At 45.0% G+C, this 14287-nt stretch overlaps 1 protein-coding gene across 1 annotated transcript; it reads left to right on the forward strand.

The window, feature by feature from the left end:
* Positions 1 to 9305: 9305 nt before the first annotated feature.
* On the forward strand, positions 9306 to 10133 carry LOC117843170 (uncharacterized). The gene has a single exon (XM_034723729.2). It carries the CDS (start codon positions 9405 to 9407, stop codon positions 9828 to 9830), a length of 426 nt encoding a protein of 141 aa, XP_034579620.1. The 5' UTR covers positions 9306 to 9404; the 3' UTR covers positions 9831 to 10133.
* The last annotated feature ends 4154 nt before the right edge of the window (positions 10134 to 14287 follow it).

The raw sequence follows: 14287 nt of genomic DNA on the forward strand, positions 1-14287 counted from the left end.
GTGTCCATATTGCCACGTAAACAAGACACTACTTCAGAAATCACACTCTATAGCCTATAATTTCTTGGTGTGGTCCATAATAAATTCATCATCCCCCTCTCAACCAATTATATTTGTTCTTTTTTTATTATGAAGACACTACCATCTCCCAATGCAAAATTTAGTACTATCTACGCATAGTTTCTCGTGTTGAAACTGGGTCTTGCATGAGATCCAGTTCCTTCCTTTCTCCATTCTCTCTCATTTAATACAGTGCCACGTAAGTTAAAAGTCATGTATGGCAGTGCAATCAAAGCTATAGAAACCATCGTACGTGGAGGGTTGGAACTGCCTTTAAAAGTTTTTTAAAAATCTTATTAAGAGTTAGACTCCAACATTACCGACTAGGAGACTATGTAATCTTACATCTGACATGTATAGAGAAGGTAGCAAAACTAAGAATACACGAGAATCAACTGAGAACGTAGACCTCAAAGATAACGTAGTGTATTACCTTGGAGAACGTAGTGTATTACCTCGTGAGGGATCGGTTCCGGGTCGGGCTCCTTCCAATAAATGCTCGAACGCGTTCGTCACTTCGTCGGTTCGTCCCAATCCGTCGCCGATCAGGCAAAGTGTGCATCAAGGAGAAGTCGTGGTGATGATAGTACATCACTACTCACTAGTTCTAGGTTGTTGACTTGTTGTAGATTAGGCTAAGTGTGTATAAGGAGAAGTCGTGGTGCCTTAGCTGGGTTGGGTCATGCATGTAGAATATGATGCCATGTTCCAGTCACCATTCGACATGGATATTTGCTGGTGCAAATTGTGGTTTTGCAGGTTTTGGTATGTATGTGATGATGGCAGATTAGATTTTTGGTCATTGTCTTTCATTTGTAAACTTTCCATTATAACTTCTATTTCAGTATAAATTTGTTTTGATAGTATAATTACCATTTATCACTTGTATTGGCACCAAATTTTAAACAAGCGCTTCAAGCCAGATTTTCAAAGGAATGTGCAGAGGATTCCTTAGGGGACATATTCCAGGATCGAAGGGCAATGTTCCTTGAGAGTTTCGCATAGATGCTGTGCCTGGGCACTGGACTTTTAAACTGAAACTTTTCGAAGGACTTCGAGCTCTCAGCTCCAGACAAGCAGTGCAAACCATGGGTTCCTAGCTTCTGGTGGACTTCCAAGGCTCTCCCCGCCCAGGGAGCGCACTGTAATCAACGAAGACTCTTATGGGAGCGCCAAGAAACTGAAGTATTTATGGTGGCCATGACTTCATGCCGAATTTCGATCTGGGCTTCATCCGTGATACGTGCGCTGTTACACCATGTTGCCGTAATCCTTGTGGGTCTTGAATTCAAAGCTTGAACCGGGAGTTGATGCGGCACCATTTCGTTTTGGTGATCGAAGAGCAGAGCTGTAGCTGGTGGACATTTTGACCTTGCTTAGGTTCAGGTGAAAGTTGGACCCGCGTATCTCGGGGAGTCGGCCGGGGTCCTAGCTGTAGGTAGCCAATTCTCATGGCCGGTCCTGAGATTTGAGAGGTCCGAGGCGAAAGTAAAACTCGGAACCCTTTAATATAAACGTTATAACAAATATATATGAAATATTGCCAATAAATACTAAAATGTATCTAGAAGCAATATTCATATTAAATTATTTATACATATAACCTTAAAAGTTTCTTCTAACATTCCTCGATGTAAATTCACTTATGATAGGGTTGATGTCAATCTCATCCAACAATTTCTTCTCAATGCATAATGTTGCCAAACTATTTAACCTCTTTTGTGTCATTGTTGACCTCAAAATAGTTCTTCAATAACTTCAACTTTGAAAAGCTTCTTTCAGCCGATGCGACAGTCACAGGCACAATAAATAAGAGTCGGTAAGCAATGGAGATATTAGGATAACAATCTACGTCTCTGACATGCTTGAAAATCTCCATTGCAAACATTATGCCATCCGGTAAAGTGAATTTCATAATCTTTAATTCAGAAATAAGATCATATACCTCAACATTAGATGAACCATCAAAAGAAAAAGTTTCTGCAAATTTAATGACTTCAAAGTGCTTGAGCTCAATAAAAATCCGAATATATCTTTAAACACCATGAGTTCTTCAAATCCATTCTTCAAAGAAGTGATCGCCATATCAACCAAAACAAAAAATATTTTTAACTTCAAAAGTCTTCTCAGTTTCAAAAATTTCTTCATAGCAATTACTTTCATCAAACTGTTTCTTCCTCATAGCACGATATTTTTTTCTAGAAATGATGCCTCTACACCCATTTTTGTTGCAATACCTTTAGCGATGATCAGACTAGAAGAAAACCCCTCATTTCTGTAATTGTCAAAGTATTGCGTTATAACTTGTATTTGCTTCAAAGTAGAGTCAATGCACATGGCTGACGATTGCAACTTCTTGCTCACTTTATTTACAGCAAATAAAATATCATGCCAGATAACCATACCAAGTAGAAACTCAAACCTACCAAGTGCATCAAATAATTTTTTTTACATCACTTTTATCTTTAGGTTCAATGTCAGAAGCATGATGTAACTCAGACAAAGCAGATCTTAACTCAGTAGCTTGATATCTTATTGTTGTAACACTTTTGATTTGACTCTCCCAACGAGTATTGGATAATGATTTCATAGTTAAACTAGGAACATGTTTGAGCAAAACATTCCATCTTTTTTTTAAACCAACAAATAATACATATATGCGTTGAACAATTTCAAAAAATGAAACAACTTTCCTACTAGATTTTGCCATATCACAAAGAGTAAGATTTAGACTATGGCACGCACATAGCATAAACAATGCTCTTGGATTGATATTAATTAACCATTTTTGTACCCCTTGTTGTTTTCCTTTCATATTAGAACCATTGTCATAGCCTTGACCCCTTATATCACTAATATTGAGACCAAAGGACTCCATAGATTCAAGCAATACATCAAAAAGCTCCAAACCAGATGTGTCATACACCTTCAAGAACCCCAAAAAGTACTCCTCAATTTTTATCTTGCCATCAGACAATTAACACATCGAACTAATAGAGTCATTTGTTCTTGATGACTGACATTAGGGGTACAATCTAGGATAATGGAGAAATACTTGGCCTCTTTAATAACCTTTATGATAGAACTTGTGATCAGAAGCCAAAAGAGATATCAACTCATTCTGAATTTTATGACTGAGATAATGATAATGAATTTTTTTGTTCTGAATACGTCTAAGGTGGTCTTGCATTACCAAGTCAAATTTTGCAATTCTCTCAACAAGCTAAGAAATTACCATTATTATCATTATAAAGCTATTCATTGCTTCCTCTGAGAGCTAAATTGCGTTTACCAAGAAATTTCACAATGGCTATTATTCTTAACAAAACTTGCCTCAACTGTTCTTTCTCCTTTGTGATTTGCTGCTGCAATTCATTGTTAATTGTTTCCTTTTTCCACAGTTTAGCTCTCAATTCATTCCAACTGTTGAGGTTACTAATATGCTCGACACTATTTTTATGTTCTCTAAGCTTCTCACTTATATGCCGCCAATTTCTTAACCCATCACGTGCTAAGGAACTAGGACTCTTGCTAGTGCTAGAATTGAAGATCTTACAGCAGAAATAAAGAACTTTATCAACATACTTTGAATAAACTAACCATTTTCTATCATGTACCTCTTCATTGCTTAATTTTCTAGAATAATGAGCATATGAAAAGTGTCTTGAGGCAGCATCTAGAGGAAATTCAATATTTTCTTCTCTTGTAGGTCCTTTCTCGACTAATATGTCTCTTGCTTTATTATTTAGATTATCCCAATTTTTTGGATCATAAATATCTGAAGTGTAAACTGGTTGCTCATCAACACTAGCAAACTGTGCATGTGGATCTAATGTATTTACTGTGTTCTCAGAGTCACTTACATTGTTATCATCGACGTTAATGTTAACATTTTCTTCTTGATTCCCATTGGTTGGTTCATCCACAACAACTATTGCCAACTCATATAGATTTGTCGAAGCACCCATATTACTCTCAGGGCCCTGATTACTCTTGCAAAATTTATCTATAGCTCCTCTCTGTGATTCTATCAACTCATCCACACATCTTTTTCTTTTCCTTTTCTCGTTACCTGATTCATATTTTCTAGATGACATAATATCCCATAGTGCTGAAATTATTATAAATACACAATAGTTATAAATCAGTTGAGATTAAATAATTTATGATAGTGAATTAATAATTAATGGTATGGAGAATTGGGGAATTGGCAATCGAATCACCTGATCACAGAAGCGAATTGATGATCACCTGTCTACCATTCCGCATGACCGCGTTGTTCATACCCAGGGGCTGTTCGCCACGAGAGGAGAGTCCAGAGTCCCTGCTGAGTAGTCAGTACTACCGACACAAGCACCAACCGCAAGCAACAAACCGAGAACCGGCGGGCGGCGGCAGTCGAGTACGGAGTACCAGGCTTGAGCGAAGGAAAGGATCAAAGGAATTGGATCTAATTGCAATTAGACGAATCAACACTCGATCGGTCGCCTCGATCGCATCATCTACTCGTCTGTCGGGTTGCCGCATGCGTAAATAATTACGGCTCACCAAGTCACCGACCTTGGGCTATACTGCATGCAAGTTGCATGCGACCTGTGCAGCAGGGAAATAGCTCACCTAGGGTGGGGTCCTGGGATTTGGGGGCTCGGGTTGGCCGCACACCCTGCCCTAGGTCGGCCCTGCCAATTCTACTATTAGTTTCTTAGGCTAGGGGTTGCGGAGAATTTAATCAGCTGACACTATCAGCACCATGTTGATTTTGGGGGTGTTTGGAGGGGGGGGGGGGCTAAACATAGCTCCCAAACAGGAGGGCCAAAAGGTGGGGGCTAAAGTTTAGCCCCCCTAGATCCTTTAGCCCATCCAAGGGGTGCTAAAATGGGCTAAAAGGGGCTAAAAGTAGTCCCTGGTACCAATTTTCCCCCGTTGTCCCTCTCCCCGTACTCCCTCCCTCTCCTCCCGCCGCACCCCCGCTGCCATCCGCCCGACCCCGCCGCCTCCGCCTCGTCGGCCACGCAGCTGCCGCTCGTCCCCACCACCTCTACACCCCCTCTCTCTCGGCGCCACCGAACCCGTCCTCCCCGTCGGCGAGGGAGACGGGGAGGAGTAGTAGGACGGTGGCGGTCGGCCGGATCCGGGGTGGCCGGCCGAATCCTCGCTCCCCATCCTCACCGCCACCGTCGGATCCGAGCCCAGGCCGCTGCACCGGCTCCTCCGCCGCGCGCCCAAGCCGCCGGAGCCGGAGCTGTCCAGCGCCTCCCGCCCGCCGTCGACTCATCCAGCAGCACGTACGCCCTCAAGCCGACCCCCTCGCCGCCGCTGGCAACGGCCAACCCGTCAACGGACTCAGCGCGGGAGCCCAAGCGGATGCGAACTGGCGGCGGCAACACATCGTCTTCCTCCTCATCGTCCTCATCCCTGGACGGCGGTCGCACCAGGAGCTCCGTGGTTGAGGTGGCCCCGCCGGCGGCGCAAGCGTCCGCGGTGGCCAGCGGGCCCGCGGTGCCGGTGGTGGTGGTGGTGGTGGACACGCAGGAGGTCGGGATCCGGCTCGTGCACACGCTAAGAAAAGCAGGAGATGGAGGAGAAACTGAAGGAAGAAGCTGAGGATGGGTAAAGGAGAGGAGGTAAATGAGGGGTAAAAGAGTCTTTTGGCAATCAAAGTAGCTCCCCACCCAAACACCTCACATTGCTAAAGTTTAGCACTCCATTTGAGAGGACTAAACTTTAGCCCTAGCTCCCAAACAAGGCCTTTGTCGTCTTTGTAACCTTAGGCAGCCAATCTTTCTAGCGGTTCAATCCAATAGCTGACAACATTCATTTGTATGCCGCAGGCATTATTCTTTGTAACATATTGGTCCCCTTTTCAAGGTTGGGAAATACACCCCGTAACTATTTGGCGATTGTGCATAGGTTGGTGTGTCCCGTATAGGCGACATCCACATCATCTTATTGCTCATTTGAGAGCTCAAGCTTCCAATGACATGTCATCTGTGTTGTGTGTTCTGACTGGATTTAGTTACTTTCCAGGCTTGAGATCCAAAGTATGGGCTGAGACCGTTTCGATATAAACTGGGCCTTCTGTCCCAAATGAGCCCAGTCCTCTCCACAGCGGGGCCCCGAGGAGGAGGGTAAGGCCGTGAGAAATCGTGGGCCAAAGGTCTTCCCCGGCCGTGCCGTGTCGTGCGCGCCGCCAGCTCGTTCGAGCCGCGCACGAAGCAGGCACGGCGTGCATGCGCGCGCTACGCGCAGCGCGCTTGCTTAGCCCACATGGTGCCGTCACGGTGATGGCGTGACTTGGCACGTAAAGAGTATCCCTTTGTGGCTGCAAACGAAGCTTTTGGCTACTGGCTTTGTCACCTGCTTGGCCCGCAAATCCGGGGCTTCGTTAAGCAAAACAACAAGCTGGGGACCAGCGACGGACTGACGGCAGCACGTCACCTTTGTAGCTATTGTTTTGGGTTTAGAAAAAGTATCTTTGGTTTATCAGAAGAGAAATATCAGTACAAAAGTTTCGCCGCAGTATGCATGGAAGCCACGCAGGCACCTATGCTCAGCGCTTAACTTTCACGCAACCTCTGCCCAAGGCACGGTACGATCGCTTGTGTGGCTGCTCGTCCACGATCAGGTCGCTGTCAACCGCGCATCTGTTGCTGGGGCCTCATTTGCGAAAACAGAGGTTTCTTGGTTAAGCTATCTTTTGTCGTGTAAAGATATATATTTTTTTCTATCAGAACACAGTACAGAAATAAGTACCCCTCCGTTCCATATTGTAGGTCGTTTTGATTTTTCTAGGTGCATAATTCTAGACGTAGGGTATGTCTAAATGCATAATAATATTTATGAATATAGAAAAGTTAAAACGTTTATAATTTGAAACAGAGGCAGTAGATGTTTATACAGACATGTGTACATTAATTGATATAAATAGTGACGGAGCGCCGGATAAGGTACTTAAATTTTGCCGGAAGCACGTAATCGAGTTTGGGCTGAACTATTTTGTCAAACGTTTAAGCCTTCTAGGCATCAACCTAAGTGATATAACATACCTTATCACTCCTTTCGTTCAGCTGCGCCATACCTCAATTTTGTTCCATCCTCCATCACTGGATATAAACATATACACACTAACATATTTCTGTAAGCATATCTGAAAGATTAAGCATGCATATCTTGGCATCAACAAAGTTATCACATGTAGCTCGTTTTCGATTGACACATCACCTACTACCACACAAAGAATAATGTAATTAATCTACAAAATAAATTTAGAAATATTAAGCATCCATGTTAAGTCTTGCCTCGAAGCCGGATAGGGGTGTTAGATAATTCATTGCCGTTCCTTTTTTAAAGAAAAAAAGCATGAATGAATTGGAGTTGCTCTACAAACTATCATTTCTCCATTTTTCAATAGAAATTGGATAAAAAAAGTACCGTGAGGTTTCCGCGGTTAAGAACAGAGGAATTTGAACGATCAGCACTGTCGAACCGTACCTTTTTAGGGTGGGAACATCTCCAACTTATTAGTAGAAACTGAGAACTCCTCTTTATATTATCCGCAAACAATTAATACCGGCTATTTTAACCTGCACAGCATGCAGCATGCAGCTAAGCCTGGAATGGTTTGGTCTCAAATCGGTTTTAGTGGTTTGGTTGTCTTAACTGGTGTTGGTTGGTTTGGTGGATAATGGTGTGACATATATAATGATTGGGTTTAGTTTGGTTTAGCGATTGTAATGGTTTGGGCCAGTTGGAATTGGTTTGACTAATTCAAAATATTCAACAATAGTAAAATTAGTATGGCTATATGTGTGACCTAGTCAAAAGTCGGATCCTAAAATTTAAATCTCGTGTCCACACCTAAAATTTTTAGCGAGATTAACTGAAATTTATTCGAGATGTCTCAGAATCACCATCAGCTACTTCGTGCAGATTGTCGTGGCTAGATCTATATGTAGACCACACGTTGAAAGTTGGACCCTAAAACTAAAATCTCGTGCTCACACCTTAAATTTTTAGTGAATTTGATTGAAATTTGTTGGAGATGTCTTAGAATGATAGTCAGCTACTTTGTGCAAATTTGCGTGCCTAGATCTACACGTGGGCCCCACACCGAAAGCCGCACTCTAAAACTAAAACCTCGCATTCACGCCTTAAAATTTTAGCGAATTTGATTGAAATTTGTTGGAGATGTCTTAGAATGACAGTCAGCTACTTCGTGCAGATTAGCATGCCTAGATTGATACTTGGACCCCACGTCGAAAGCCGGACCCTAAAACTAAAAACTCGCGTTCACACCTTAAAATTTTAAAGAATTTGACTGAAGTTTGTTAGATATGTCTCAAAATGGCAGTCAGCTACTTCGTGCAAATTGGTACTGCTAGAGCTACATGTGGGTCTACGTCGAAAGCTAACCATATGATATATATAGAAATAGATTTTAAATGGTATAGAACCGATTTGAGATATGAGTTTAGTTTGACTTTTTGTCTTTTACACCACTTGGTTTGATTTAGATATATAAAGTAATGGGATGGTTGGTGTGGTTTGAAATTAATTTGTTTGGTTTGGTTTTGGGACGGTTCTCATGCCATTAGCAGAATGCAGCGACACAATCACACAAGCAAGGCAAAGCATAGGCCGTCAACGTCAAGGTGGCACCGGCCGCCACTGCACCAGCGAGTAGTAACTGAACCGGTGGCCGCTCGTCCACCACCTCCCCGCCATCACGTCGCGGCACACGTCTCCCCCGCAAGGCCGCAGAGGAATCGCCTGCGGCCCACTGCTTCCTCTTCCTTGGCCCCGAATCCGGCCGGACGACGCCACCGAGGCACCGAGGCGCGCAGGCGCCCGCCGCACACGCTACACGTTAGCCTCCCGTTGGCCCGCCGGTCCACTCCCACCACCCAACGGTCAGGTGACCCCGCACCCCGCACCCCACGCCCCGTCCCCACCCCACGCACGCCTCCCGGGCCCGCACGCCAGCAGCAGGGAGTCGCCCAGCGCAAACGTCCACATCGCGGCAGCAACCCGCGAGCCAGCGTCGCTCCGCTTGGCTCGGCTCGGCTCGAATCGGATCGGCTCACTCCGATTCCTGCGGCGGGGGGGGGGGGGGGGGGGGGGGGGGGGGGGGGGGGGGGGGGGGGGGGGGGCGGATCCGATCCGACCCGGCCGCACCGACCGAGTCGGTTCCGTCCGGCTATAAAGCCCCGCGCGCTGCTCCCCGGCTCCAACTCGTTTCTTCCAGATCGGCCCAGCCAGCACCCAGAATTTCGGATTCCCTCCTCCCTCGCTCTCTCCTCTCCAAGGAATCAAGCAACCAACCAGAACCAGGCAGGCAGGCAGCCATGGCCGTGGCCTGCGCGCCGCTCGCGGGCAGATGGGAGATCGGCGGCCCGGGGCTCCCGCTCGGGGGCCTGTTCACGGAGGCGGAGATGGCGGCGGCGGACCTGCTCGTGCAGCTCAGCGGTAGCGGCGGAGGGGACGACGGCGGGGCGGCGCCGGAGTCGCCGCGGTCGGTGAACACGTGCGCGGGCGCAGCGGCGTGGGCGGAGGAGGAGGAGCGGGAGCGGGAGGCGGTGCTCGGTCTCGAGCTCGACAGGAGGGCGAGGAAGAGGTACCGGCTGGTGTCGGAGCTCTACGACGCCACAAGGCCCGTGGCCGGCGCGGGCGCGGGCGCGGGCAGCGCCAGGAAGAGGAAGCGGGGTCACCGGACGGAGGCGGAGGCGGAGATGGCGATGAGGTACGGAGATCAGCGCTTTCTAGGCTTCTAGAGGTAGACCGGGAGATGGAGGAAGAGTAGAGGTAGACAGGGAGACGGTGGGAGATGGGAGGGAAGGGCTTTTGTGTAATTACAGAAGATTCGTAGGGTCTGTTTTGCAATGTCGGTCCTTTTGCTGCTTTTCAAAGTAGAAGTAGAAGAAGGGGGAGCAAGACAAGAAAAGTGAAGCTAGCTTGTACAGAAAGTTGGTAGTGCCGCTACTACGTTTTGAATTCGAATTTTGGATGTCAACTGGGCCACAGCAAAGATATTTATTCCCAGATCTTGAAATGAAGTCCCCCCCTACTTTTTGGTAGCTAGCATTGTGTCCATGCCCCAAATGCTTCCTCGGGATCTGTAGGCGGGGCGCTTCTGAAATTTTTTGAACCATTCGCCATCGCAGCCTCCCAGAACATTCCTGTCCAGGCCCACATGATTCCGCTCGCTGCAGCTGCCGAGCTGCGAACGCGAGGCTGAACCCCAGCTAACTTCGCTTGCAAGCATACGAGTTGGCCGACGTACACATGATGCTTTGAATACGAAGCGCAAGCAGGTCGAGCATGCAGGTGTGGGTGGGCGCTACGTTTCCGGCGACCGGTGAACGTTTCAAACGGCATTTTGCCGGCGGCTGTTTTCAACTTTGGAAGCAGATAAGAGCTCTCCGAACTCCGTAGACAGTAGAGATCAGATTATAAAATTATTTAGCATGAATCGGCAGGTTTGAATTGGCAACGATGCTTCGCACGCCGACATACTACTTGATCAAGTCGTGGTATACTGGTATATCCAGGCACTACGTTAGCTGCGGTAGTAATTTATTATGCGCACGAGCTGCTGTGTTGGCTTTTGTGACAAGGCTATAATGAGCGTCTGGGGAACACGAGTGAGCTCCATTATCATCAGCAGAAAATAAAAAACACCCAAGAAAATATATCATATCATCTGCAGCGGCATGTTCTTGGAAAAAACAAACATTTCTGTCCAAATCAAGCTTTAGTTTTCATTGCCCGAAAAAAGGCTTTAATTTTTATAATACACGCTAATCTTGCTAAGGAACAGCATGGCGCAGGATCCAGCTTAATTTTATATATGATGGCTACTTATTGTTCATTTAACAAACGCAAAGTTTTATATGATTCAAAAGGCTGGTGTGTAGCTCCTTTTGTTTTGGATGAAAATCCTCTCCCGTTTTAGGCTTATAAAGTGTGCCGGATCTGTTAAAAAAAAACTGTGGCAGATGGCTGCTGATGCAATGCACATGGACTAGGGCTTCGTCCCTAAAGAAGAAGAGGCTTTCTATGATTCACAGGAGATTGATTAGCTTGTTTTGACTTTTGAACGCATAACTCTCTTGCTACAACAGCTTCATGAGCTTTTTCTCATGCTAGAGTTAGCGCTTTGTCGGATTTAGTGACCAGCAGTCCACCAAGAGGGTGCTCAGGTGGTAGATTTGTAGGTGGGGGAGATCGTAAGACTAAGAACTCGAATGGTAACACAGGGACACAAGGTTTAGACAGGTTTAGGCCTCCGGAGAGTAATACCCTACGTCTTGTGTTCTAGTGGATTGTATCGTTGATCGCAGGTGCCAAAAGTTAATGTGCGTTAGGGAGAGTTGAGCTACCCTCGGGAGGTGTCCCTGGCCGCCTTATATAGGCTGACGATCTAGGGTTACAAGTCGGATATATAGGATCTAATCTTAGTCGGTTGTTACATGAAAAGCAAGGTGAGTCGGACTATAACAAGTATTCTGCGATATTCGGGCAGAATCCGTTTGCTCGGCCTCCAAGCTTGCGTTCCACGTATCTTCATGCTTTACCGTGCACGTCATGGTTGGGTGGAACCCACTTATCAGGCCGGCTAGTATCTTGATCGGTGGGACCCGTGGGTACCCTTATCCTCACGTTTAATTAGCACAACTGTTCTAATTCCAGTCTGTACCCTGATCGACTTCTAATAAGTACGCAAATCCCAACATAATATCCCGTTATCCCTTGATCTTGTATCTACGCATGTTCTTTCTTTTGGTTTACTGTCTGAATCTGGTCCACATCTATATATGAGATGGCTGGGCATTCTCCTCCCCTTTCATTCTCAAGTTCTTGGGATTGCGAATCGAGCTTTACTGTAGTCACTGTCGAGGGGTTCGATGGCTACGTCGTCAACCTCTAGAAAATGATGCTTCGTCGTAGTTACAACGTTGGATATAGGACTTGGAATCAGCTAACAAATTTGGTACAGCTCCATATATCAGTAGATATTAATTTGTCCAAGGAGAAGCCGGCTGATTCTGTGTCGACCACGCATTTTCTACCGTCTGCGCGTTCTCGTGGCACAACCACAGAATCAAGGCGCTTTACTGGCGGAGATCGTCTTGCAGTCTACTCATTAATTTGTATGATCTGCTCAAATTAAAGCATCCTAGCCTGTATATATGACTTGAAGCTTGTCATTTGGTATGGCATGCTGATGCGTGTCTAGCACCTTTGTAAAGTGAGGAAAATGCTGTCAGTGATGGTGTTGTGCACGGTGGAGTCCTTCACCTAATATCCCCTAATTGCCAACCATTTTAGGTCTAAAGGACGTCAGGAAATGGCAGTTCATACCGAAAGTCGTTCACGCGGATTGGGGGATTTTCAGATGTGGAAACCAGCAGCTTTTTTGTGATGTATATGAGTGGAGGAATTTGATGGCCTATAGGGACGTTCAGTTCGGCAAGTTAATCCATTCTTGGCAATAAGACACGTAGGAACTCCATAAAACACAAAAGATGTCATCCTTAACTCCGTCCTCAAAAGTGGCAGCAACACGGGAGGAACTCGGAACTGAAAAGTCAAAGGAAGACGATGACAGTGACGGATACAAAGGCTGTAGCAGCTAATAAAAGTTTTTTTAGATACAGCTAATAAAAGTTGTTGTTCATCGTGATTGCGAAGGGAAAAAATATTTCTAGAGGTATGAAATAAGCACTTTCCAACCTTTGGAATTAACTGTAAGCAATGATGAAAGGTTAAGCAATTCTTGCAAGCATACACTCGCATGACGCGTGACATGTGGCTTCTTCTTGGAAACATTGTCTGTACGCAAGTAAACGTACGTTTCCGGTCCAATTCCACATTTCTTAGACGAATTCCATGTCAAATTTCAGCCCACAATCAAACAGCGCTTTTCAGCGTGAATGTCGCAAAGCTTAATCTTCCATTATATGCACCACTAATCGAAGTTAGCATAGTAATTAACGCTGAAGTGATTTAAAGCTTTGCTCCAGCCAAACTGATGATCACTGGACATATTGAAGAGCCGCAATTACAGGAGAACAATGCCCGCGGTTAAGACGATGGGATTGGCTGATCTAGCTCCACACAGATAGTACTGGCATTACTGGAAAACTGAGCATTGGTCCTAGCTCTTAGTACCGATTGGTTTTTAACTTGGTAGTAATACTCACATTAGTACCGGGTATCGGATCTAAAAGCTAGTTCCCTAGATCCCCCTGTGACCCGTTTTAGTACCCGTTGTGGGCTCCAACTGGTATTAAAGGTCACCCATTAGTACCGGATGGAGCTTTCACCCGGTACTAATGTGCCTAAGGGCGTTTAGTACCGGGTAGAGATTCCACCCGGTACTAATGGATGACCTTTAGTACCGGTTGGGAACCGGTACTAACTTCCCTCCTATCATGCATCTTCCTCCTCCTGCCCGAGCAATTTTCTCAAACTCGACTTCATCCATTCATGGCGAAATAGGGGATGTGCTATTGGATTTTTGACCATTTCGTGGAGATTTCACTCATTCAAGTATTCTAAAGGTTAGAAACTTCATCCTCCCTTGATAAATGGTTAGTATACTAAGTTTTATGCTTTAGAGCTAGAGTAATTTGTGATTTTTAGAATAGGTGCAATGGAGAAATTTTTCATTAATATGCATCTATTATTTAAAGATCATATTTGTGATTTTTACAATAAGCTACAATTGGATGCTATGTTTCGTATATGTCAAAAAAATTGATATGAGGTTAGAGGAATAATTTCATAGTTTAGTCCTTTACAAATATGAGCTAAATAAATTATGGGAAAAAAATATAATTTGTTCATATTTTAGTCATTTGCAAATATGAGGGAGATAAATTGTGGTACATAGATATAATAAGATGAAATAGAGGTATGTAATTAGTCATTTTTAGAATAAACTATAATGGAGAAAATTTTCATATATATATATATATGCTATGTTTGAGCTAAATAAATTGTGGGGAAAAATACTATTCACGTCCATATATACAGTTTATGATTCATGCCTAACTATTTCATTTGGACCAAGCACGGGAAAGAGGAGTTATGATGAAAGATGATGATGATGAAGAAGATGATATCTACATTCCGGACTGGACTCAAGGAGGTGCCTTTGCAGCTGCTACAATGGGCGAGGCTGAAGAAAAGATGGTTGCAGAAGAAGGTCCTACCGATGATTTAG

The sequence above is a fragment of the Setaria viridis genome, chromosome 2 (genome assembly GCF_005286985.2).
Source record: "Setaria viridis chromosome 2, Setaria_viridis_v4.0, whole genome shotgun sequence".
Classification (NCBI taxonomy): Eukaryota; Viridiplantae; Streptophyta; class Magnoliopsida; order Poales; family Poaceae; genus Setaria; species Setaria viridis.